Genomic DNA, 24581 nt, shown 5'->3' on the forward strand with positions numbered 1-24581 from the left:
CCCTCCAGATGTCCATGGACCACAATTCCCAGAAGCCCCTGCCAGCGAATGCTGGCAGGGGCTTCTGGGAATTGTAGTCCATGGACATCTGGAGGGCCGCAGTTTGACTACCCCTGGGTTAAAACGTGCAAAATCTCCACAAAGTGCTGGTCCTTCCTGGCCTGAACCACCAAAGACCAAACACAGAGAGATGCAGGAGATCAGTCACACTTGGAAAGTGGTGCTCAACACCTGCACTTTGGTCTCACTCACACACCTCTTGGTGTTGGAAGGTCCCTTCAAGGCCATCTTGCACAAAGCAAGGGATTGCACCTCTGCCTTCTTCCATGTGTGAGCCCTACAGGCAGCTGGAGCACAATCACACCTCCCAGCAACCTTCTTTTCTCCAGGTTTTAACCACTCCCTATAAAACCATCTTCACCGCCTGCTGAGGCCCCTAGAACTGGACAGCATCCTCCTGCCAAAGCTGACCAGCGTGTAATCAAGAGGGCCTATTACGTCTCACGACTTGGATGCTCTGCTTCTATTAACGCAGCCTAAAGTGGCAACCTAGAACTGCATTTGCCTTTTCTGCAGCTGCACAACGCTGCTGGCTCAAGTTCATGAGAAGGTGAGGAGCGTCCTCCGGTTCAGACCAGTGGTCCATCTAGTCCAACAGCCTTTTATTTTTCCTCTCTCTCTATTTTTTAAATTGCTTCCTCTCATCCGAACCTGCAACAGTTTCCTCACTCTCATATATTTCCGCAACTGTGACTACAAAGTCACCGTTTTCAGGAATTTTATTTTTTAAAATGTACTTCACGTACGGGGTCGTTGTTCTCCCCCAACGGAAACCCAGTGTCTTACCTCAAGATCCAGTGTGGGGTCGTGGTTCAGAGTGGCCGTCTCTAACTTGGAGAGCCACGTTTGATTCCCTGCTCCTCCACACGCAGCCAGCCGGGGGACCGTGGGCTAGTCACAGTCCTTTTAGAGCAGTTCATGCAAACAGAGCTCTAAAAAGACTGTGAGTAGCCCACGGTCCCCCGGCTGGCTGCGTGTGGAGGAGCAGGGAATCAACCCTCACCTGCCTCACAGTATGCCTGTTGTGGGGAGGGGAAGGGAAGGTGATCGTAATCTGCTTTGAGACTCCTTCGGGTATAAAAGCAAGGTACAAGTGGGGTATTAAAAACAACTCTTCATTCTCCCATTCAACATTTTATCCTCAGAACAACTCTGTGAGGTAGGTCAGGCTGAGAGAATGTGACTGGCCTGCGGTCACCCAGCAAACCTCTATGGCAGAGTGGGGATTCGAACCCAGAACTCACTGTTCCTATTCCGACACTCTAGCCATCACATGACGCTGGCTCTCAGTTAGATGTAGGTACTGCGGGAGAAACACGAATGGGCTTGAGTGTGTCGGGAATTTAAAAACATGGGGCGACTATTCGGGAGTCACTTACTGTATGGCGCAAGGGGAGGGGTCTGAGTTGGTACCAACTGAGTCGAAAGGCCCTGATGCTGCGGCTCGTCTTTGGCAGTGCCCGACTGCTGGAACGCGACTTCGATTTCATCATCTGTCAGGCCTGGTGGGAAAAAAGGAAATGCAGATCATTTTGTGCACCTTTGCTTCCTTGGCACCTCCGTTTGTCCTCGTTTCCACCTGGCGTTCTCTTCCGGGTAGGGCAAGGAAGCAAGAGACTGGAGCAGAAAGTGGGGCGAGAAGGGGGGGGGCCCACTGCCAGAAATGGTTCGAACTCATGACTATGTTTTTCCGACTTACCTGGCTCCCCATAGCCCTGGATCATCCCCCTCAGTCCCCTCCCTCCTCGGTAAGACTAGATCACTCCAGCAGGGGCCAGGAAGTGCTTGGGCTGCTCTGCTCAGTCCTATCCCCCCTCCCTTTGCTTGGATGGGTTCTGCCTGGCCCTCGCCTCGATCATATGACCATGGTGGGGAAACCTGGACCCCCCACTCAAGGGGACCAGTACCGGTGACATGCCTGGGTCCACGTCTCGTGTTAGGCCAGCCTGGGGCAGTCATGACTCGGGGACAAGGGCCGGAAAACAGGGGCTGGCAAATGGGGACAGATTCATCGTACGTAAGCCAGGTCAGCTCAGCCTTGACAGATCTTGGAAGCTAAGCAGGGGCAGCCCTGGTTAGTGCTCAGATGGGAGACCACCCAAAAAGACCAGGGTCACTATGCAGAAGCAGGCCATGGCAAACTACCTCCAGACGTCTCCTCACCATGACTTGACTGCACTTCCCAGCACCCAGCTAGGTTGAGCCTTTGGGTGCTGGTGTCCCTAGCAAAGGACTCGGGGGAAAGTTTGGCAGCAGAGTGCTGTTCCTGAAATTTGGCTTCTCAGGCTGGCGGGGGGGGGGGGGCTGTCTTAGTTGCTGCAATTTAACCTTAAGCGACAGAGTATTAGCCTCCGACGCCACTTCCCAAATGTGGCTCATTCAATTTCCTTAATTTATCTTTGAGTTTATGGCTGCTTTTGAAGTAGCTTTTCTATTGCAATTCCCCATTCTTACCCCGAAAAAAAAAACCCCGAAAGAAAAGAGAACATATACCATCAACTGCAAATGTGCCTCATTTTAATCTGTAATGGTATATAAAAAAAAAAAGGAAGATCAACAACAGCCCAGAGTGGGGAGAAAACTAACAATAATGCAGGAAAACAGACAGAGAAACAAAAAGCTAATTATTGGGTTAGACGACTAATTAGTCTAGATCGTTTCTGAAGATGGGAATAATTTGCTTTATTTTATGACAAATGCAGAAATAAAAAAAGGGGGAAGGGGGAAGGAGCAGGGAAGAAAGAATCAGGTCTGACTGTGATTAGCATGAATGGGATGCAGAAGACCAGGAGGAAATAAAGCTGAAACGGAACAGATCAGAGGCAGAACTTTCAGAAACCAAGTTTACGGCCCCGTTTGAAAAGACTGCCGCTTGGCCAGCCGGCCCACACTGGCACTACGCGGAGAATTCTGGGCCTCCCATCTGCACCGGCCACAACATCTGGAACGGATTTGGCCAACGAGAGGGGGGAGAGAGGAAAAGAAAGGGAACCAGCTGCTGACCAACATCTGGGAAGGAAGCCGCACAGCTGCTTTGCCTTTTCCGGCAGGGAGAAAGTGCTTGCTAGGAAAGCCAGCAGGAGGAGGGAGAAGAAGAGCATTCTGCTGATGGCAACACAAGGCCAGGAGAGGAGCAATGACAGAAAGAGCTGCTGGAGAAAGAACACCATTTTTTAAAAAATAGCAAATTAAAACTCTAAGCTTCCCTGTTTCAAGCGAGTTAAGAGGTGGGTGGCTGCACTTGTGGAAATCAAAGACCGTTATGGATCAGACAGGAAAGGCTTGCAATTACTGCTAATTTGTGCATGATGAAAGGGGGTCCCTAAAAACCAACCCAGATTCTTCCCCTTGCACAAAATCTGCCAGAGAATCTGGGAATCTGGGAATCTTTTATCCCACGCTTGCGTCCTGTTTGGGTGGGATAAAATGGATGAAAATTTGTTTCTTGCATTAATCTAGTCATATTAGCCAGCAACAATAGGATTAGGGAAAGCACTGCTGTTTTCATTGGGAATCCTCTTAAGAAGGCGATGGGGAACGCTCCGGAGATACGGACAATACAGCACTGGATGTTAGATACCATTTCCGGCAGCAGTACAGTGGGGCAGATGGATCTCAGTCCGATCCGCAGTTCTTATGCACCGTCTTCAGGCTTTAGACTGTTTTGTAGAAGGGCCCCAGACTTGGAAACCTGACTCTTCAACAGGTCTGAAGTCTGCACTGCCCTCCACAAGGTCCCTGAGCACAATGACCCACCCTACGGAACCGGTTCCTACCTACAGACGCCTACCGGGTCACACTTGTCTCTGCTGCTCAACCCCGCCTCCGAGAGGCGAACCTTTTAGATCTGCTGGGGAGTATCTTGACCCACCACGATCCCAAAAGGTCAAAAGGAGCACGGAGGAGAGCTGCCAATTGTAAGTGAATTACATTTGGCCTTGAAAGCCACGCTGAGCCGCGATATTATAAGGAGGCAAAGGCTTGGTGTTGTTTACCATCACCCTGACTAATGCAGACTCTTTTTTTTGTTTTAAATAATCTCATGCAAATTAGACACAGACTTCCTTCCAGTTGATTGCTATCTGCAAGGAATAAAATAACCGCAGAGGGTACGGAGCAAGGACTGAGACAGAGAGAAGGATGCGAGGAAAAACAGAACGTGACCTGCCCCCTCCTCTCTTCCTCTCCCTCAGCCCCCTCCCTCCAAGAAGCTGTCTGTGGACGGATTAGCCCTTCATTTTCTTAACACCTTAAAATATTTTTGCTGTCTGTAGAGGTCAAGTTGCACTGATTTGCAGGGCCTCACGGAAGAATTATTTGGTCGCTCTTTTTGAGGAACATTTTAAGGGCTGAGCTGAAATTTCGCAGGATTTTGAGGCGCTAAAAATAACCCCTCCCCTCTCCTCCCCTTCCAAAACGTACCTTTTCACAATGTTTCGTTCGGTTCCGTTTCTAAACTGGAGAGCCAGCATGGTTGCAGTGGTTAAAAGTGGCAGCCTCTAATCTGGAGAACTGGGATGGATTCCCCACTGGGCGACCTTGGGCTAGTCCCAGCTCTCAGATCCCCACCAACCTCACCGTGTGTCTGTTCTGGGGAAAGGAAGGGAAGCAGTTCCAGGACTCTTTCAGGGGGTGAAAAGCGGGGCATGAAAACCAATTCTTCTTCTTCTTCCGCTAAACACTTTGGATTTTTTCTAAAGGAATGGGTCCTTTGTCATATTAATCATGAAAACCATTCAGTCAGGGACTCTGTAGCCAATGGGGCTGCGTTGCCAACTGGGTTACAAAATACCTGGAGACTTTGGGGGTGGAGCCAGGAGTGGGTGGGATTTGGGGCGGGGGGGGGCCGTCCTCCAGGGAAATTGATCGCTATTGTCTGGAGACCAGGTGTAATAAGTGTGAGAACTCCAGGTGTCAATCACTGGCAACCTTACATTGAACTGATCCATAGTTTTGCATAGTTTTAAAAAGTTTCTGAACAACTCCCGCTGCATCCAGAGATGGCTCTTAAACCCCATTCGTTTAAATTTCCTTTTTTTGAAATTCTTATTTCCCCCACTCCCTCATTCTCCCGGCTGGTGCAAAGAAAGATACGAGGCTCTGAATCTTAACACCAGGCATAAGTGGATTTGTTGGAATAAAACTAAGCTTCCTAAGTAGCCAAAACAGCACAGTTTGACTTTAAAAAAAGGGATTGTTTTTCTGGAAAATAGGGGGGAAAAGGGGGGGTTGCCTCCACAGCTTTATTATTTCCCAGAGTCGTACATTTCTGCCTGCCAGACCCCTCCGTCCCAGATCTCCCTGTCTGCTTACTCCTTCACCCTAGTGGCCCCCCACTTTGCCAGCTTTTCCTCCCCTCCCCTCACCCTTCGGCCCCACTCCACCCCCACTCCTTCCATCTGGTCTACTTCCTAGACCCAGGAAGCCCTTAATTGCTCACAGGTGAGTCAAGCCCTTGCTTCTTTTGTCAGGAAATCAGCCTCTCCCCCCCCCCCCAAACCCTTAATGTTGCTCTTGAACACCCTCCCCGCCCTGTAAGTTTCAACAAAAGAAGTGCAGGGAATTTTTCACAGTTCTGGAGCACCAAGCCCCTGCTCTTGGAAACCTGCAGTACATGTCAGTAATTCAGGAAGAAAGCCCGGTTGAGGAGCCCAATAACAAACCACCATTAAAAACCCTTTGTGCCGGAACAGAAGCTGCGATAAGGAACAGACATGCATAATAGTGTGAAAATACAGAACCACCTAGTATTCGAAGCATCCTGTTCTCTTGTTATCTTTCCAACAGCTCTACAAGGTAGCTCAGGATTCCCACATTGCAGATGGAGGAGGAGGAGGAAGGAGAGTTAGTTCTTATAAGCCGCTTTTCTCTCCCTGAAGGAGTCTCAAAGGGGCTTCCAATCGCCTTCCCTTTCCTCTCCCCACCACAGACACCCTGTGAGGTGGGTGAGGCTGAGAGAGCCCTGAGATTTCTGCTCGGTCAGAACAGCTTTATCAGTGCTGCGACTAGCTCAAGGTCACCCAGCTGGCTGCATGTGGGGGAGCGGGGAATCCAACCCATCTTGCCAGATTAGAATCCGCACTCCTAACCACTATAGCAAGCTGACTCTCGGGACATGACTGACGGAGAGAGAAAATAAACAGTTTGCCCGAGACCGGCAAGTTCACGGTGACCTCCTGATTCCCGGCTTAATCTTGCAGTCAGCTTTGCGTGCAGGCCCGTCATCTTCCTTCCTAAAAAAACCAGGAGGTTTCTCTCATCCTTCCTTCAGCCTGGCCTTTTGCAGACGGCAAAAGGTCCAGCAGAGTTTAAAATACACTTTGGTGGGGTCAAAGGCGCAGTGTCCTCTGATCTAAGGAAGCCCTGCCAGGGCAATTTCATCCTTCAAGGTTCTGTAGTTTTAAAAAAGTAAGGTCAACAAAAATGTCCCTGTGCATTTGTCCTCCTCTTCGTGGAGGCAGCTGATTTGGGCTGAATCCACCCACCCCCACCCCCTCACCCCCTGCTGCAGCTGCATCCCAGCCTCAGTCACGCTAGCAGAGAGGTCTGGGCATGGGGAGTGCTGAGAATGGGGGGCACAGATTCCCTCTCTCTCTTTCTCTGAGAGAAGATGTGAGAAGAAGGGAGGGGAAGAGCCTCTGCTTGGCTTGTGCCAGATCCCAGATTCAATCCCCAGCATCTCCAGTTAAAAGCCCAGGCAGGTGGGCACGGGAAAAACCTCTGCCTGAGCCCCCGGAGACCTGCTGCTACTCTGAGTAGAGTCCAGGGGGTGTGTGATTCGACCACCAAAGTGAATGGCTGCTACGGCGGCCGAATTGCACAACCCTAGACTGACATGGATGGATGGTCTCATTTAGTATAAGGCAGCTCCCTGTGCGTTCATCAGACCAAGGGCCCCTCTAGTCCAGCATCCTGTTTTCTGCAGAGGTGGGCTACTACAAAGCTCACAACCCTTGAGAAGCGGTTGTTCTGAGGTATGCTGCCTCTGAACAGGGAGGCTCCAATTAGCAATCTTGACTAATGAAGGGAGGGAGGGAGGGAGGGAGGGAGGGAGGGAAGGAAGGAAGGAAGGAAGGAAGGAAGGAAGGAAGGAAGGAAGGAAGGAAGGAAGGAAGGAAGGAAGGAAGGAAGGAAGGAAGGAGAGAGAGAGGTTCACAATTAGTGGGGAGGAGAACGTCACTCCTACAACAGCCCTGTAAAGTAGACTGTAATTATCCTCGTATTACAGGTGCCTAACGGGGACAAAGCCAAGCAATGTCGAATGCTGTAGCTTCCTCCTTTCCCAAGCCAGACAACAGAATCACGAGAACCGCCCGACCACAACTGCAGCAGCAATGATCGAAGGGAGGCTTCGGCAAAGCCAAGAGCAGCCAGGATCGTAACCCATATCAGAAACTTCAGCGATGAGGGTAGGCACAGGCTGACGGCCAACGGCTTGAACCCACACCTGGATGACACCATGAAATCAGAGTCCAGCAGGGGCACCTTTAAAACCAACAAAGATTAATTCAAGGCGTGAGCTTTCGAGTGCAAGCACCCTTCGTCTGACAAAAGCTCACGCCGTGAATAAATCTTTGTTGGTCTTAAAGGTGCCTCCGGACTCTGATTTCATTGTACTACTCCAGACCAACATGGCGACCCATCTGAATCTATCCTGGATGACACCGTTATTGAAGGTGACTGGTCAACCATCACAAGCGAGATTGTCCTACCCATGTCCAACGCCCACTTCCAGAAATCCAACTTAGAAAGTTGCCTGCAGTGGCCAGCCACTCTCGGGAAACCAAGTGACAACTAGGAGGGACCGCTGGTCTAGGCTGACCAGTTTCCATGTACCAAGCCCCTTGGGAGGGTCTCACTCCTGGAACAAATGCCCCGTTTGTCCAGGCCGACAGAGCAGGTGCTGAATTTGAGACTGAACAGGGCATGCATTTTCTTTCCCCTCTGCAAAACAAGAAACGGTTTAACTGTGTGGGATTCGGTTAAAAAGGCTAGTGCCACCTGGGAGGGAAGGGTTAAGCAGAGCGGTCTGCTTTCCTGGTGTCGGTTTTGCCTCGTTGGCTGAGCTTTTGGGAGTCTATATTAAAACGAGGTGTAAATGAAGGCGAGGATGCCAATGTCAGGGGGGGGGCGAGAGTTTGGGAAAGGTTGTTAAGTATCTCCTCGGCCCTGTTCGCTCCCCCCCCTGCTCCCCAGTCATTTACAGGACCTCCGAGTTGATTGATGGGCGGAAGACTCTGCGTGTCTGAGCAGGCAGCCACCTGCCTTTCAAATAACCGGCCCTCTTGCCCTAGAACTGAAGGCAAGCCCCACTTTTTATAAAGTGCAAAAGGCTTTCTAAAAATGACAGATAAAACAGACCTCCAGGGAGGGGGGATATCAAGGGAAGGGAAAGGAGGGTGGGGTGGGGGGGAACAAGGGCAAAAAAAACCCTGACTTTTTTAAAAAGCTGTTTTTATTTATTTAATTGGATAGCCTTTTCCTGCCTGCATGGGTGCAAGATCTCTCTCTCTCTCTCTCTCTCTCTCTCTTTTCCCTCTCTCTCCCCCTGACACATTCCCCCCCCCCAACCCCAAAGCCGTTAAAAGTCGTCGGGTGACCTGCAGACCCCTATTTCCCAGAGCCTTGTATAAAATTGAATTTTTTAAACATAAATTACACGTAATGACGACACTGTAAAAACTAACAGTAATGGAAAGCTGGGCTGTATTTCATTAGCCTGTATTATTCTGAGCCACCTGATCCAGGCGGGCCTTGTTTATGAGTTAGAGCGGTAGCAGGATGCCGATGGAGGCATTTGCTTCGACCTTGCAGTTCTCATTGGGGCATGAAATTACGACAGCAGCACCTTGATATTACGGCCATAAATACAGTAAACTGCAAATTTAAGCCAACGGCTCCTATTGTCTCCGAACATAAAGCTGATCGGTATTTATTTAAAAGGAGAATGAAAAAAAATATTATATATCACCTTGTTTATGGGTTTAGTTTACCCCCCTCTTTCCCATTCTTCCCCCACCAACTTAATTCCCCCCCATCTAATTTGTTTATTTCTGATCCCCAAACAAAACGCAAAAAAAAAAATCTGAACAGATCAGGTCCAGTTCTGAACCCAAAGGCAGGGGGGCACGTGTGGTTCTCACGGCCCCCAAGCATCTCCGCGCTTTGCCGGAAAGAATGCAGCGGTTTGCAGTGTGATCTTACACCGAAAATGCTCTGTTGACGTCCAGACCTATGTTGTAACAACTCAATCCACGATGGCTCTCCTTACTAAGGTGGCCACAGTGGCTACCTTATTTCTCCACTCACTGGATCTTATTTACTCAGTTAAATGCTAACTTCCCCTCTCCAGTTATATATTTGCTCAACAAAAACAGATGTTCTCTCTAGGAAATGGGCTTAAAAAGTGTTGCCCAGAGAGGAGAAAGAAACTTGCTAGATGCCTAGTTACACAGTGCGGCATAAAATAAATAGCAAACAACAACACGCTCTTTGAACCATACAGAAGAGTTGACTAGGGCTGTGGTCCTCCAGATGGTCATGGACTACAATTCCCATGAACCGGCAGGGGCTCATGGGAATTGTAGTCCATGACCATCTGGAGGACCACAGGTTGACTACCCCTGGACTAGGCTACCCTGTGGCAAACTCAAACCAACCTAGGATAGCCTTGTGGTTACTCTCTGAGAGTTCTCCCTACGTAACAGCGAGAGAGATGCCATCATTTGAACTCAGGACCTGCTGCAGGCAAAGCGAATGTTCTGCCATTGATCCAAGGACCCTCTGCATGGGGAGCCACGGCTAAGAAGCATTTTGCTGCCTGCACATCACACTTCCTGTCAAAACGCATGAAGAATTGATTGTCAACCTGGCCTCGAAGAGGTTTGGAATAAAGTTCGTCTGAAGGAGGAGGAGTGGGGGGAGAAGAACCAAAAGGGAAAAGGGGAGAAAAAGGAAGAACAGATTGTTCCCTCTGGCTATTCTAGGTTTCCAGATATATTCTGGATTAAACCCACTTCCAGCTGTTCTTTATTTTTATTTTTTACATGTGAGAGTCAGTTTTGGAGTAGAGGGAGAAAGTTTCGCATTGTGCCTCCCTCTCCCCCTCCCGCCAAGCATTCTTTTTCGGTACGTCTGTCTAACCTCCCTGCCCAGAGAACATATTCACCTCTATTACATTAAATGTAGCCAGGGAAGGGGGGGGGAACCCTCAAACACAAAGGCAAAAGGACACCGGGATATCGCAAAGCGTATCACGGCATAAATCACAGCATTATAAGCCAGCGCAAAATATATTTCATCAGTGGTTTAAAAAGGCAGAGGAGATACAGTTTCGCTTGTCAGAAGAGAGAGGTCAGGTCTCACCCCTCCCGCCCCTGACGCACCGGCTGGGATGCAGACAGAGTCCTCCGTTCGTTGGGAGCCCGCGATCTTCAGACAGAAACAAGGAGGACAGCAGAGTTTCTTCAATAATTATAACAACAATTTTTTTAAAAAACAGTGCGGATTTTAGAGAGGTTTGAACAGTGGTCTCATGGTCTGTCTTTGGTCTCTTGAGGACGTAATAAGAATATTATTATTATTATTATTATTATTATTATTATTATTATTATTATTATTATTATTATTATTATTGTTATTGTTATTATTAAATTTTTAGACCGCCCTTCTCCCAATAGGTCTCAGGGCGGTTTACAACATAAATAGTTAAAACACAATAAAATCCCCATAAAAACCCCAACTAACATCAGCAAAAGTTACATATAACATATAGCGGCGGTGGTCACAATTCTGATCTTAGTTCAGCCTGGTGGAGAGAATAATATTCAGAAGAGGGTGGCACCAATACAATAGATCTAACAATGATCTCGATGTTAGAGATCTCAATATTGGAATCCAGAATAGCCAAGGCAAACAGTGAATAGCCCAAGGTGTCGCTCACACTTTGCTGAAAAGAGCCTTGTCTCTTTTGCGGTGAAAGGGGGCTGCAAGTGGGAACTGAAATCCAGGCCCCTGGGCTGTTTTGCCCTCCTCCCCCAAGGGCCTGCAGATGTGCATGAAGTTTCATTGAGCTGCTTCTGGCTTGCGGCCACCCTAGGAAGGAATATCCTTCAAACGCCCTCTCGTTAACAGCCTTGCTCAGCTTGGGCCGTGGCTTCCACAGGCGGGGTCCGTCCGTCTCCTGCTGGGACTTCCAGCTTGGCATCGTGGTTAAGAGTGGGGGCTTCTAATCTGGAGAGCCGGTTTGGATTCCCCGCTCCTCCACATGCAGCCAGCTGGGTGACCTTGGGCCAGTCGAAGTCCTGTTAGAACTGTTTTTGCAGAGCAGTTCTGTCAGAGCTCTCTCAGTCTCACCTACCTCACGGGGGCGTCTGTTGCGGGGAGAGGAAAGGAAGGCAACTGGTAAGCCGTTTTGAGACTCCATTGGGTAGTGAAACATAGGGTGTCAAAACCAACTCTCCTTCTTCCACTTTTCTGAACTTGGAGGTTCATTAATAGGCCCACTCACCAGAATGTTGTGTAATCTCCCTTTGAAAGCTGTCTGATGGGGCCATCACTACATCCTGTGGCAATGAGGTCCACAGGTTACTCATGTGTTCTTTGACCTACGCCCTTTCTTTACGTTTCTTCTAAGTTTGTGGCACATCTGTCAGCTTCACCTGGTATCCAACTGAACTAAAGACTTAAAACCAATTTGCAACTTTTAAGGCTGGCATTTCCTTGAAGACTGCTAGAAATTCTGTCTTGGGTAGGAACTGAGACTTATTAGCCAGTAGAGACCTGGGTTCTATCAGAGTGAGGCTGTGGCTGGACTCTGAAAACAGAGCTAAGGTGACCTGGATTCGAGTCTCTGCTCCATCGTGAACTTCTGCAGCTGACCTGGGGGTCCTACTAGCCTGCTTCTCAGGGTTGCTGAAAGGATAAACGGAAGGAGGGGAGAATCAGACGGGCTACATGCAACCAGTCCATTAGAAGAAGGGTGGGATAAGCACATGACCACAGGGTTGCCACCTCCAGGTTGAGAAAAGCCTCGAGATTTAGTGGTGGCTCTTGGGGAGGGGAAGGGAGGGTTTGGCAAAGAGCAGGACCTCAGTGGGGTAGGAGGCCACGGGGCCCACCCACCCTTCGAAGCAGCCATTTCTCCCCAAGGACACAGAGCTCTGCAGTCTGCAGATCAGTCATAACGCAAGAGATCTCCAGGACTCGCGTGGAAGTTGGCAACTGTACACAACTGACCGATCGCCCTCACAGCGCCTGTTGCTGTCGGCCCGTGAAAGTGAGGCAAAAAAGACGCGGCGGGCGGCTGCACTTGAAGTGATCATAGCAACATATTTGAGTGGTAAAAAACGAGGGAAGTTTCATCACCGGCCCCCGGGGAGCCCCAGCAAGCATATTAGCGGCTGCTCCGAGTCTCAAGGGCTGGGATTGCCACAACAGCCACGGCTCTTAAGAGATCCCTTATTAGCGCTATTTTGCCCAAAAACACACGCACGCACATACATCACAAAGCACAAAACAAGAAAGAACTCCCAAGGGAGTTGCTTTTTATTGCTCGCTCTGACAACAAAGTTTTTTAGCACGCCTGGAACGGAGGCCGTGAGTCTTCCAAGGGCCTTGGGCTTCCAGGGGTCTGAACTTGAGAGCTAGAGCCTAGCCAGGGGTAGTCAAACTGCGGCCCTCCAGATGTCCATGGACTACAATTCCCAGGAGCCCCTGCCAGCATTCGCTGGCAGGGGCTCCTGGGAATTGTAGTCCATGGACATCTGGAGGGCCGCAGTTTGACTACCCCTGGCTAGACCTTGATCAATGAGCTACTTTGGAGCACTTGCGCTCCGGCCTCAGCGCCCTCATGAGGCACTGGTGGGAACAGCACCGTGTAACAACAGCCCCTGTGATTGGCAGGCAGCACAAAGCCTGGGGATTGGCCAGGGCTGGCATAAATTCCAGAAGTCGGGCGTTTTGGTCTGAGACTAACTGAGCAGGTCCTTCTGCGCGTCGCATATCACAATCCAGCAAAAACTGGCTGCTTTCTGGCGGCGCCTAGACACTGTGGCCAAAGTCCGAAGATGCCCACAGATTTTGGGGACCCTTGGCCTATGCTGACAATGAACAATTTTTATTGTTTTAGCTTTTGGGGGGCTTTCCCCCCTGGAACATGTCCAAATTAATTATCCAAATTGATTAATAAAGGAGTATAAGAGGAAAACCAGTGGATAAAGAATCCAGAATGCCGACAAAATGCCAGAGGCACCCCGGCCGGGTTGGTGACCGAGGGTCATGAAGAACATGCTTTGCTAAGCCGTCACTCTGCATAAATCTTGGAAGCTGCACCCGGAAGCGGCAGTTCGAGCAGGAGAAAAGTCAGCCTGGAGGCATCACCGCTGCTCCCTCAGGGAATGCGACGCTGGTCGTACTTGAACTGCGGGAGTTCAGTGACCGGACAGAATGACTTATTCTTTGCAAAACCGTTGCTGCGGAGAGGCGGTTTTTCAAACTTCCTGCAGGGAATCCTCTCCACCTTGGCTTGCCTGCCTAGGCAGCCCAGCTCACGGCCAAGGGATATTTCTTGGGGGGGGGGGGAGGACGGGACACACCATGGCTTGGCCATTGTCCTTGGCCCCCGCACAAACAGGAAAAGGGACTCAGAACACAATCAATACTCCTCAAGCGCTGAACACTGCCAGGTGCGGAGAAAGAGGACAGGTTTGCTCTTCGGAATACCTTGTCTGCCATCAGAGATACTCTTGCTTGATAAGTTTTCGCGGGACCTGAGAATTCCCCAGGAAGTTCGTTAAAAAAATAAAAAATAAAACCTATTTCTGCTTCCCTCTTTCTACCGATCTCTGCTCCCCTCTGTTCTTAGCCATCTCATTGCACGGAGAAGGGGGTGGGACGAATTCCACAATGAAGCAACCGTTCCATCTTTATGATGCAAGACTGGGGTGTGTGTGGCAGGTGAGCCCACAATTCCTCTGATAACAGAGAGCCAATGGCCAGCAACAAGCTATGCAGTTCTTGACAATGCCGCACAGGTGCTGGTAAATAGTGAGCCCCGGGGCATTCGAGCCAAGGGCACAGCCCCACGGCCCCCCCTCCCCATCCCCCCCCCTCTCCTGTGCTCCAAACATAGGCACTCGATTTAGCTGACACGGAACCCGGCACCGCGCAAACAAATTATTTAACTGCTCTTATTCCCTTGGGGGAAGCAGCGATCATTTCAAAACGCAGCTCTCCGTTCGTCTCTCGCAAGCAGCACGCCACTGCTTTGATAGGTTAAACGCCGCCATTTAATTACAGTAATGGAAGCTGCTATTTTTTGGTGCTCATAAACACAGCTTCTCCTGCCTTTCTTTCTTTCTTTTTTAAAAAAAAAAAAATGAAACCCACATCCTCAAAGTTAATTTTCTTTTTTAAAAAAACCTCTCGGTTTATACTTCTGGCTTCTGAAGGCGCTGGTGGTTTCTGGCGTGGCAGGCGGGAGATGCAGCCTTGCCCCTAACGAAAGAGAGAGGGAGAAATGACTTTTGAAATGCCAAGCGAATGACCAAGGGAAGCGCTTAGTGGGCAATGCGGCAAAGAGGGGCGAAATGCCAAAGAACGCGGGAGGCCTGCCCTTTCATCAGGTGAGATTATTCCTTCCAAACACAGGGAGGGCAGCTTGCTCCAGACGAATGCGGGTCCCGTAAAACGAAGGAAAGGATTGTGATAGTTCAACCACACGCTGGAGGTCTGGATCCTATGTCTGCTGTAAGACTTCCGGCCTGACTTGGGATTTTATTAGCCATAAAAAATGCATTGTGCTGGTGGGAAGCTGCACAGTCCTGTCTGTTCCCAATGCAGAAATAAAGCCCCTCAGTGCAAAGAGAACTTCCATGTACCGAGGTAGGATACCGCTGAATACAAGATGCTCTCTGCACAAGCAGCAAGGAAGGGCTGGACCTTTCGTGCCCTACTTGCACCATGACATTTTCCACCTGAAATGTACGGGATGCATTCTTAATGGAATTACGAAATCCCCTTCTCTTGGAAACCTTGATCTCAGAGCCCTTCAAGGCCCTCTAAGAGAAGATTGGTCTGTGAGAACAGGAAGGAGGGTACGACAGGGAGAGGGAATGGAGCTCAATATGCACACAGAATGACCTGTATTCAAGCCAAAGGTGCCCATAAATACTCACCTGCAAGCCCTGAGCAAGGCTGTTAATGACAGGATGTTTTGGAAATCATTAAATCAGTGTGTTGCCATAAGTAGGAAGTGACTTGACCACACGTCACTCTCTCTCTCTCCCCCCCCCCCCCACACTCACAATGGCCAGAGAAAAGTTTGAAAAAGAGACTGGCCTCATCCAGAAGACACACAGTTAAAGATTAGCATAAGACTTGCCAGTTCCTCACCGTCTGCTTACACGGGAGAAAACGGAATTGGTCCTAACGCTTCAATACAGCCCACCTCCTCCCCTTGCAGCCGCCACAACGTTGGGGGGGGGGAGAATCCCACAAAAGGACAGATATGACTGCTAATAGGCGAAAAAAGATTTCAATATTTGATTTGCTCAGCGGTCCCCCGCACACCAGCGTCCCTTGGTAGCAAGATGATCCTACCGCTGGCGCCTTCTGTCTCCTCCTGCAAAGACACCACCTTAAAGGTGAGGGAGGTCAGCAGTCGGAGGAGACAAATTTAATTTTGTTTATCACCATACAAAGGGGCCATTTCCATGCGGGGAGCAAGGACATGAATATTGGGCGTGGGGTTGGAGTGCGTGGAGGGGAGGCAGGTGCCGGGGAATTATAAACGCGTTTTTGGCGAAATTCAATAAAGCCAATTCTGCTGCATAAGGTCAGCAGAGCACTTTTTGAGAAAGAACATTACAAAAAAAAACTTGATATGATTGCAGTTTTTAATATAACCCATGCATTTGCTCAAAGATGCTCCAGAAAACTGTGTAACGCAGCCACCCTGACCGACCTCCCTCCCTCCCTCTCTGGAGGATCAGAACCGGCTCCGGGTGGCTTCTGGTGACTCACAGAAAACATTATGCATTATGCGCAGCGCTGCAAAGTCAATGGGTTGCAGGAGGGTTGGTGGGCTGGTTGGAGGTTTCATGGAGGAGGGGGGTCCGTCTCCTTTCAGGGGGGTGCTGAACACCTCCTGTCTGGTATCTCCAGTCAAAAGATCAGATGTGGGAGGTTTGGAGGGAAGATCTACCTCCGCCTGAGAGCCATTTCCTGCCCTTGTCATCCAAGCTGTGCCAGACGGACATAAGAAGAGACACGCTGGATCAGGCCAAAGGTCTGTTAAGTCCAGCAATCTATTCACACCTTGGCCAACCAGTTGCCTCCAGAGAAGGCCACCCACAATAGCTTCTTTCTCCCACCAGCAACACTGCCTGTGGGACCGGAGGATGCAGATATCCATCAAGTCTAGTCACCACCGATAGCCCGATCCTTCACGAACTTGTCCATTCCTCTTTTAAAACCTTCCAAGTGGTTGGTGGCCATGACCACATCCTGTGAGGTCCGCCATTTAAATGTGGGTGGCATGAAAAAGCACTCTGCAGCACGTGCTGGCAGGGGCTCATGGGAATTGTAGTTCACAGACATCTGGAGAGTCCTAGTTTGGCCACCCCTTCTTTTTGAGAGAGGCTCTCTTTCATCACCCCATGCCTTCCAAGGCACCGAAAAAAAGGCTGGAGAGTAAGCCCCCTTGGGGAGTCCCACTGATCCCTCCCCTCTGCTGCAATTCCTTCCCCCTCCTCACCACCCGGTTCCTACATGAATCTCGACCCACTTTCCTAACATAATATCCGCCAAATATTACGGGGGGGGGGGGAACAACATCTGAAAACATCATTCCAAATTCAGGAAGAGGGCAAACGAAATAATTTCCCTGCCCACCCCTCCCTCCCTCCAAATCGCGGCCACAAAGAATTCTGACGGAAGGACCAGCGGAGCTTTTTGACCTGGAGAAGGTGGAGCTGGTGCCAAAAGGTCAGCGGCTGCAGGGCTGGATAGGGACGGCACGCAACCTGCCTCAACCGAGACTCCCTGACATTCAAAGGTATGCCCCCCCCCCCACTCTACGGCAGGATGGCTGAGGAGAGACGTTCAGCTTTGACTCCCCCGAAAGCAGAACTCTTGCTTCCACAGCGAGGAACCACAGAAACCACAAACCAGCAGGAACAAGGACTGGTGAACGAGAGAGATCACTTAACGGTTGGAGCAACGACGTCCCCCCCCAGCCCCAAAAGGGGGGGGCGGTGTCTGAAAGGCATGCAGACTCGGTCTTACCAAGAGGAAGGAAGGGACACTAAACGGAGCAATGCGGAAGATGCGGAAATACTAGAGTGAGGGTTTCCCTAAGGCAAAAAAAAAAATGAAATGAAAAAAAATCACGGGGTAGTTTGATTCCTCAGATGCTCATGGTGGAAAAGAATTCCTTCAATGCAGTGTGTATAGCATTTCTCAAGAAGTTTCGAGCCCCATGGACAACTGTGGGGGAGGGAATAAATAACCTCTCCAAGAAACTAGGAACTCATAAGAATGGAAGAGGAGCCCTGCTGGGTCAGACCGGTGGCCCATCTAGGCCAGCATCCTGCCTCACACAGGGGCCAATCAGTTCTTCTGGAGGGACCACAACACAACATAGAAGCTCTGACGTTGTCTCCTGGCGCTGGGGTCCAGAGGTTAAGTGCTTCTGAATATGGAGGTTCCCCTCAATTGCCATGGCTAGTAGCCACTGGCAAATCTACCCTCCATGAATCTTTCTAATCCCCCTATGGAGCTGTTTATTCCTGTGGCCATCCCTACATCCTCTGGCAGCACATCTTAAGTATTAGTCTTAAGATGAATGTATGTGCACACAGCACTCTAAAATAGCTACCCCGTGACCAGGGCGGACTGCATGCTGTGACACCACACAGAAAAAGTGCCAAATTCCGCTCGCTGGGAATAAGAAAAAGTTTTTCCCTCTAATTTTAAAAGGCAAGTTTTATATCCTTTATGCTGCAAAGATATGCAATCCCTCCATCAATCCCAGAAGCAAGCGGTGAGTGAAGGAGACTTCCAGCAGCTCCGAGGAGGGAGTGTGTGTGTGTGTGTGTGTGTGTGTGTGAACCCTCACCACAACTGTGTAAACAAAAGGGATGGTGCCAAACAGAAGCAACAACTCAGCACTGCACAGTTTGGATTGATCAGGCAAGGAATTTCAATGTACGCCAGCCTTGTCGCAGCCCACGTTTCCAGAGGAATGGGACGAAACAGCCAAAGGCGGACGGGGAGACAAAGGGGAGGCTGTCCCTGCCATCCCTTCTCCAAGGATCTGAGTATGACGGCGTCGAGGGGATGCCAAGGCGGCCGTGAAACCTCTTGGGCCGGAGCTGGCCAAGGAAGCCCACCTCGCTCCGTCTCTGCCAAGCTGTAAACCAGCCGGCCCCTCTAACTCGCTGAATTGCTCCCGCTAAATGGTTCAAAGAGAGTCGCGGGGCAAGGCCGGAGCAGAGAGAGAGGCTATTACACTTAATGTGACTCGTACCCTCTGTTATGGAACAAATAAATGTACATTTAGAGGATGTCAGGTCTGGCGAGGCGCTCCCACTCAATGGCTTCTCTGCAGCATCATTAAAATAGCAAACGGCAGCCTCTTGTGAGAGCGGTTTCCGGGCTCACGCGCAGAGAGCAGAAAGAGAGAAACGCTGAGATTTGAATCTTTTTTGACAGGAAGCTGCAGAGAGCACTTATCAAACCCCATTGGAAAACATTACTTAAAAGGACGCACTAAGTTTGCCCCGTCCCTTCCTCTCCCGGCCTTTTTTTCCTCGTTTCTTTTTTTTCATTTTAATTCATCTCCCGTTTTGCAGAGACGGACCGCTTTTTAATTTTCTTCCGGAACGAATGCACTGACACAGTTTCCAAGCCGGCGGTCTGAAGCTCGGAAAACAAGGCGCAAAACGGCGGCGGCAGACCCCCTGACAGTGGGGTGTAACTACAACAGGCAGAGAACAGGCGAACAAAGGAGTTGTGCCATGCTAACAAGCGGGCGCCTCTGAAAGACCTGGCCGGGTGTGTTTGTCTCCCAAGAATCTGGCAAGAGCTGGGCAGGCCACGGTCTCAGTGACTGGGGAACCGAAAGGACCATAAGCTAACATTGGCCAAGGTGCAACAGTGGCAAACCCTCAAGCGCAGAGCAAGCCAAGCAAATATTTCATCTTTTTAAAAAGTTTGTGAACAGAACGGCAAAAAGCGACTGAACGCTCTCATGCCTCCTGCTGCGTTTTTAAGCACGCCTTCCTTCAAAGGTGGCTAAAAGTCAGGGAAGATCCTGCCCTGAGCGGCTGGTTAGGGCTTCCTGGAGAGAGAGAACTCCTCACCTCCCTGCCTCGGCTGGAGAAAGCAGGGTTTCTTCCAGAGCTCCGCAGAGGCAGAGTCTAGCCTCAGTCTTCTTGCGCCTGAGGCTCTTTGGATACCACCGGCTCTGCCAGGGAACAGGAAGGACCGGCAGCGTTGGATTTTATATCTGTTTTTTTGCTACCCAAAGGAGTCTCAAGGTGGCTGACTTCCTCTTTCCACCGCAGGCCCCTCATGAGGCAGGTGGGGCTGGGAGCTCTCAGAGAACCAGTTATTGGTCCAAGGTCTTGCGGAGGGAATCTAGCCTGGCTCTCCAGATTAGAATCCACCTCTCTAGCCTCTCCAAATATGAAAGGCTTATAAGGAATGTAGGAAATTTTTAAACAGAGGCTAGATAGCCATCTGACAGAGAGGGTGATTCTGTGAGGGCTCAAGGGGGTGGCACGTGACAGGGGATGAGCGAGAGGGTTGTGAGTGTCCTGCATAGTGCAGGGGGTTGGACTAGATGACCCATGAGGTCCCTTTCCAACTCTATGATTCTATGATTCTAGGGAGGACAGGGGTAAATTCAGGACACCCCATTCTAAATTTCCACAAGGCAAGCAAGGAATTTGGTCCAATTTCGTAATCCTGAGAAGCCAGGCAGAAAATCTTTAAATGGAGGCTGAGCTATGAAACAGGAAGTCCTCTGGTCAAATGGTCAGACCACTCACCTTTTGCTCTCACTTCTCAAACCTGGAATACAGGCATAACAACAATGTCCTACCCTATGGGGCTGTTGTGAAGATTACTGAATGTCTGTTATGCACCTGGGACACTACCCCCACACTTCATGCTTGAGGCTGACTGGATGTTCAAAAACATTGTTTGTGCATCCCAGGAACAGGCTGTCCAGGTTTTTTTGCTTTTTTAAAAAATACTTTTTTTAAGCACAAGGCAAGGACCAACACTGTAAGAGAGCAAAGGGCACAGAAAATCAAGGGGAGGGAAGGGAGGCAGGTGATGAGATTGGGAGCAAACCCTTTTTAAAAAAACACGAAAACGGCATAAGGACTAGGACCTTGTGGAATGCATTTGGAGGGAAGTCGGTTGGACACAGAGGAGGTTCCCAGCCGGCTATTTCGCTAAAGGAATCTTCCATGCAGAGCTGTCTCCAAAGTACAGAGAGCGGTGATTTGCCCTTTGCTTTGCAAAAAAAAAGAATTGCTTGAACCTCATTGCGACACTCCTGAAAAATTAATTACAAAGCTGAAGGAGAAAATTAATTTTAGAAACGCAAGAGGTTACTTCTTTTTCTGCTCCCCCTCCCCTCCTCTCACCCTCTCTGTCTCTCTCTCTCTCTCGTTTTCCCGGGAAGCTGGGGAGTAAACCTTGTTTTCATTTCCATCCTAAGGGGCTCAATCTGGGAGCCGTCCAGTCGATAACCTGGCCATCTGAACAAGGTTTGTAATTAAAAGGTCAGTGACCTGGAAAGCTCAGGCCTGACTCTCAGGGCTTCTCAGTAATGATGGAGCTATTAAATTAAGGCGGTTATGAAATCAATGCTAAAAAAGCTTTCACGGTAACGAGCTTCCATTCAAGGGCATGCAAACTGCCTCGTGAAATGGAGTTAAATTATGAAAAAGAAAAGTAATAAAAAAAAGAAGAAGAAGAAGGGGAAGGCTAAATTGGAATCCGTTCCCTTTCGGAAGCTTCTTTCACCCGCAAATGGTGAACCTTCCCTGGCTATCGTTACCGGAGCGATCCGTTTTGGGCTCCCCTGCACCAAGCAAGGACGCCAGGCCCTCGGATACATTCGAGATTTTAACAACCTGGTTGATTTCATTGGGTCATCCAGAACAAAATAAACCAGTGCAAGTCACACAGATATTAGGAACTGACCAGTCACCAGAGCAAAAAACAGGCAAGCCTTCGGATAACACAGAACTTTGGGCTGTGCAGTTCTATGGCTGTTTTGTGCCTTGGTTGACGTTAACCTGGGAAAGGAAGGAGATGATGACTTGGCTACAAAACCCTTCATGCTTCTTGTCTCGCCCACCTTTAGGAGAGAGTGCAGGAAGCCCAATCCGTACCCTGAAGCCCTGAGTCCATGAACCGTGAAGCTGCCTTCTACTGAATCAGGCCTTCTCCAAGATTTCAAGCAGAGGTCTTTGACTTCGCCTTCAGCCTGGTCCTTCCAAGTGGAGATGCCGGGGGTGGAACCAAGCAGAGGCTCTACCACTGACCCGCTGCCCCAGACCACTCACCAAGGACAGCAACCTTGCTTAGCTTCAGAGATGGGTTCACCTGGAGGAAACAGCTGCTTTGGAGGGTGGACTCGATGGAATTTTACCCCATTAAGGGCCTTCCCTTCCCCTCCCTTCCCTTCCCCAACTTCTACCATCTCCAGGAATTTCCTAGCCCAGCGTTGGCAACCCTAGGGATGGGTGAAGGAGGGGAATAGAGATGATGGGAGGGTGTTTTTATTTTTATAAAGCTTCAGAATCTGGGGAGTGGGGTGGGGGCAATATCAAGGCCCAAAACTGTACTGCAGGTGCGAACAAAGCCCTGTCCAAGGGCAGCCATGGCCTCCAAGTAGGGCCAAGTTTCCCCAGGATGTCCCACTGGGTGTAGGAGGGGGATAAATCACAGCGATCAACAGATGTGCCAGATGCTTTGTCTCCTGCTCCTGCTCTCCTTCAGCTGCCCCCCTTCGCTGTCACCATCTTGTGGAACTTAACAGCACGACAACAGTCACTTGTTGCCCGTGGGCTGGGGGGGGGGGCATCCAGGGACCGGTTCCTGCCCTCCGCCTCTTGCCAAGGACCTGGCTTCCCGCCCCCCTACTGCGAGGCTTAGGTAATGAAGCAGATTAATGAAGTCCAGGCGGCACAAGGGCAGCGTTTCCCGTGACCTCCTACTCATCTCTCCAGATGAGGTCTGTCACCTCGTGGGGACCACTTTGTCTGGTCTACTGCTAAGCAGATGGCTCCGGAGCGTTTGCCTTTGCTCCTTGGGTCTGAGAGCAGATCAGGTGACCCAGCCTTAAAAAGAGGAGCCTCTGCGAAAGGGCTGTGGCTCAGTGGCAGAGCCTCTGCTTAGCATGCAGAAGATCCCAGGTTCAATCCCCGGCCTCTCCATTTCAAAAGAAGCTGGTTTATTTGTACCCCGCTTTTTACTATTCCAAGGAGTCTCAAAGTGGCTTACAATCATCTTCCCTTCCTCTCCCCACAGCAGACACTCGGGTGAGGCAGCTGGGGCTGAGAGAGCTCTGACAAAACTGTGACTAGCTCAAGGTCACCCAGCTGGCTGCATGTGGAAGAGGATTGGGGAGCATATATCAGGGACCCAGGGGTGGAAATTCTGCGGCATCTCTCCACCCGGACCAGTAGGGTCATTCAATCTCAGTGGATATAGCGATGCCGCAAAACTACCTCTTGACCGCTCCAAAGGTCAGTTGGAAAGAGGCAAGGGCTGAGCATGCAGGCACACAACAAGAAACCGCCTGGGCATGAGTAATGGGTGCAAGGACCTTTGGGTCGCTGGTGCCTTTAATTATTTCAATCTTTTATTGTGGTGTACTGGTGGGTTGGCAGAAAGAAAGAAAGAAAGAAAGAAAGAAAGAAAGAAAGAAAGAAAGAAAGAAAGAAAGAAAGAAAGAAAGAAAGAAAGAAAGAAAGAAAGAAAGAAAGAAAGAAAGAAAGAAAGAAAGAAAGAAAGAAAGAAAGAAAGAAAGAAAGAAAGAAAGAAAGAATGAATCAAATGGTGAGTGTGAAAGTGTATGTTTCCACTTTGGTGATCATTAGCCAAGTAATTCATTAGAACCTTTAATCGGGTCACAATCTCTCTTTTCAGGCCTCCTTCGTAGTCTTCCCCTGTAGACGCCAACTCCCTCCCCCCCCCTCCCAACCTCCCATCTCTGCCTTTCCCAGTCAGGGATTTATTAAAATTAAACAGATTAGATGGAACTCCAGATACTGAAAACTGCTCAGTGAAGCCTGCGGTGGGGGAACGAGGTACAAACACCCGAGACGTTTGTCTCCAAATTGCTCTAAATTCCTTTTGCAAATGAAATTCTAACCCAGCTGTCATTGAGAGGTGGAGAAGGGGAGGGGGGGGGAGAGACGGAGAAAAGACACGGAATAACTGGCCATTTCGGCCAAAGGAGATGTTCAAGCGGTTTTCGTGTCGCACGATATCCCGGGCCCGTTGTCGGAGGGGAGGGCGGCACGAGGCCGAGGGAGGCGCTAAAGGATCTCTCGGCAAGTATGGATTTCGGCTCCGGTTACCGCGAGCAATCAACACAGCTTTTAGGCTCAGCTTTCCCTCGCTTCGTTGCTTCGATGATAGAGTTGAAATCCCAAAGCTTTTATGATTAATTACTCCCCGTAGGTCCGCATATTTCAAGGAAAGGGGAGGGGAAAAAAAGAAGAGGAACAGAAACACCAAGACCAGCCCCCCTGCAGCCGGAGCGCAGGCCTGCGAGGGACGGCTTTGCAAGCCAGCTCGGAAGCCGGGGAACGGCAAGAGCGCAGCGCACGGTCGCCAACACCTCGCAGCGGGGCTGCTGAATCCGGAGGCTCCACGAAAGGAAGGAAAAAAACAACTGAGATGCCTGAAACATGAACAGGGCACACTGATCACACATGCCGAATTCACGTGCTTCGGAGGAACTGTGTCATTGCGCTGAATGGCCGAGACCCACCATGCAGTCAGGTGGTGCTCTGTGGGTGTCTGTGTGTAAAGGGCCATCAAGTTGCAGCTGAATTGTGACAGCCCTGCAGGGTTTTTAAGGCAAGGGACTAACAGAGGTGGCTTCCACTGCCTGACTTCTGTGGTCTGGGCCTGGGCAGTCCAGGTAAGAGCAGGTGCCTCGATACCCACTGAATTAAACAGGCGAGGCCCATTTGTCCCTCAAATGGTAAAATCTGCCTCTGTGGCCAAATGCTGCCCTGTGAACAAGCAGAAATTCCCTGCATGCAGGAACCTCCGGGAGTTAGGCTAACTTTTTGAGAGTTAAAAAAGAGACCTCAGAAACAAGAAGTGGGCCCTTTAAGAAGAAGAAATACTGAAGAAGGGAAAAAAGAAAACACAGCTACACAAGAATTGTGGTGGAATTGCATACGAGCAGCTTCCATCTGCCAAGAACGATGCTGAATTTCATGAGATGCGGTTCCCTTTTGCTTCTGAAAGGGCCAGGC

At 49.9% G+C, this 24581-nt stretch overlaps 1 protein-coding gene across 1 annotated transcript in view; it reads right to left on the reverse strand.

Annotated features, from left to right (window-relative positions):
• Positions 1–24581, reverse strand: part of PEX14 (peroxisomal biogenesis factor 14) — an 88676-nt gene that overhangs the window by 15543 nt on the left and 48552 nt on the right. Inside the window, exon 4 of the mRNA XM_077312330.1 lies at positions 1440–1562. Coding sequence (XP_077168445.1) covers positions 1440–1562 — 123 coding nt within the window. The remainder of the gene's footprint in view (positions 1–1439; positions 1563–24581) is intronic.

This window comes from Paroedura picta, chromosome 15 (genome assembly GCF_049243985.1).
Source record: "Paroedura picta isolate Pp20150507F chromosome 15, Ppicta_v3.0, whole genome shotgun sequence".
Lineage (NCBI taxonomy): Eukaryota > Metazoa > Chordata > Lepidosauria > Squamata > Gekkonidae > Paroedura > Paroedura picta.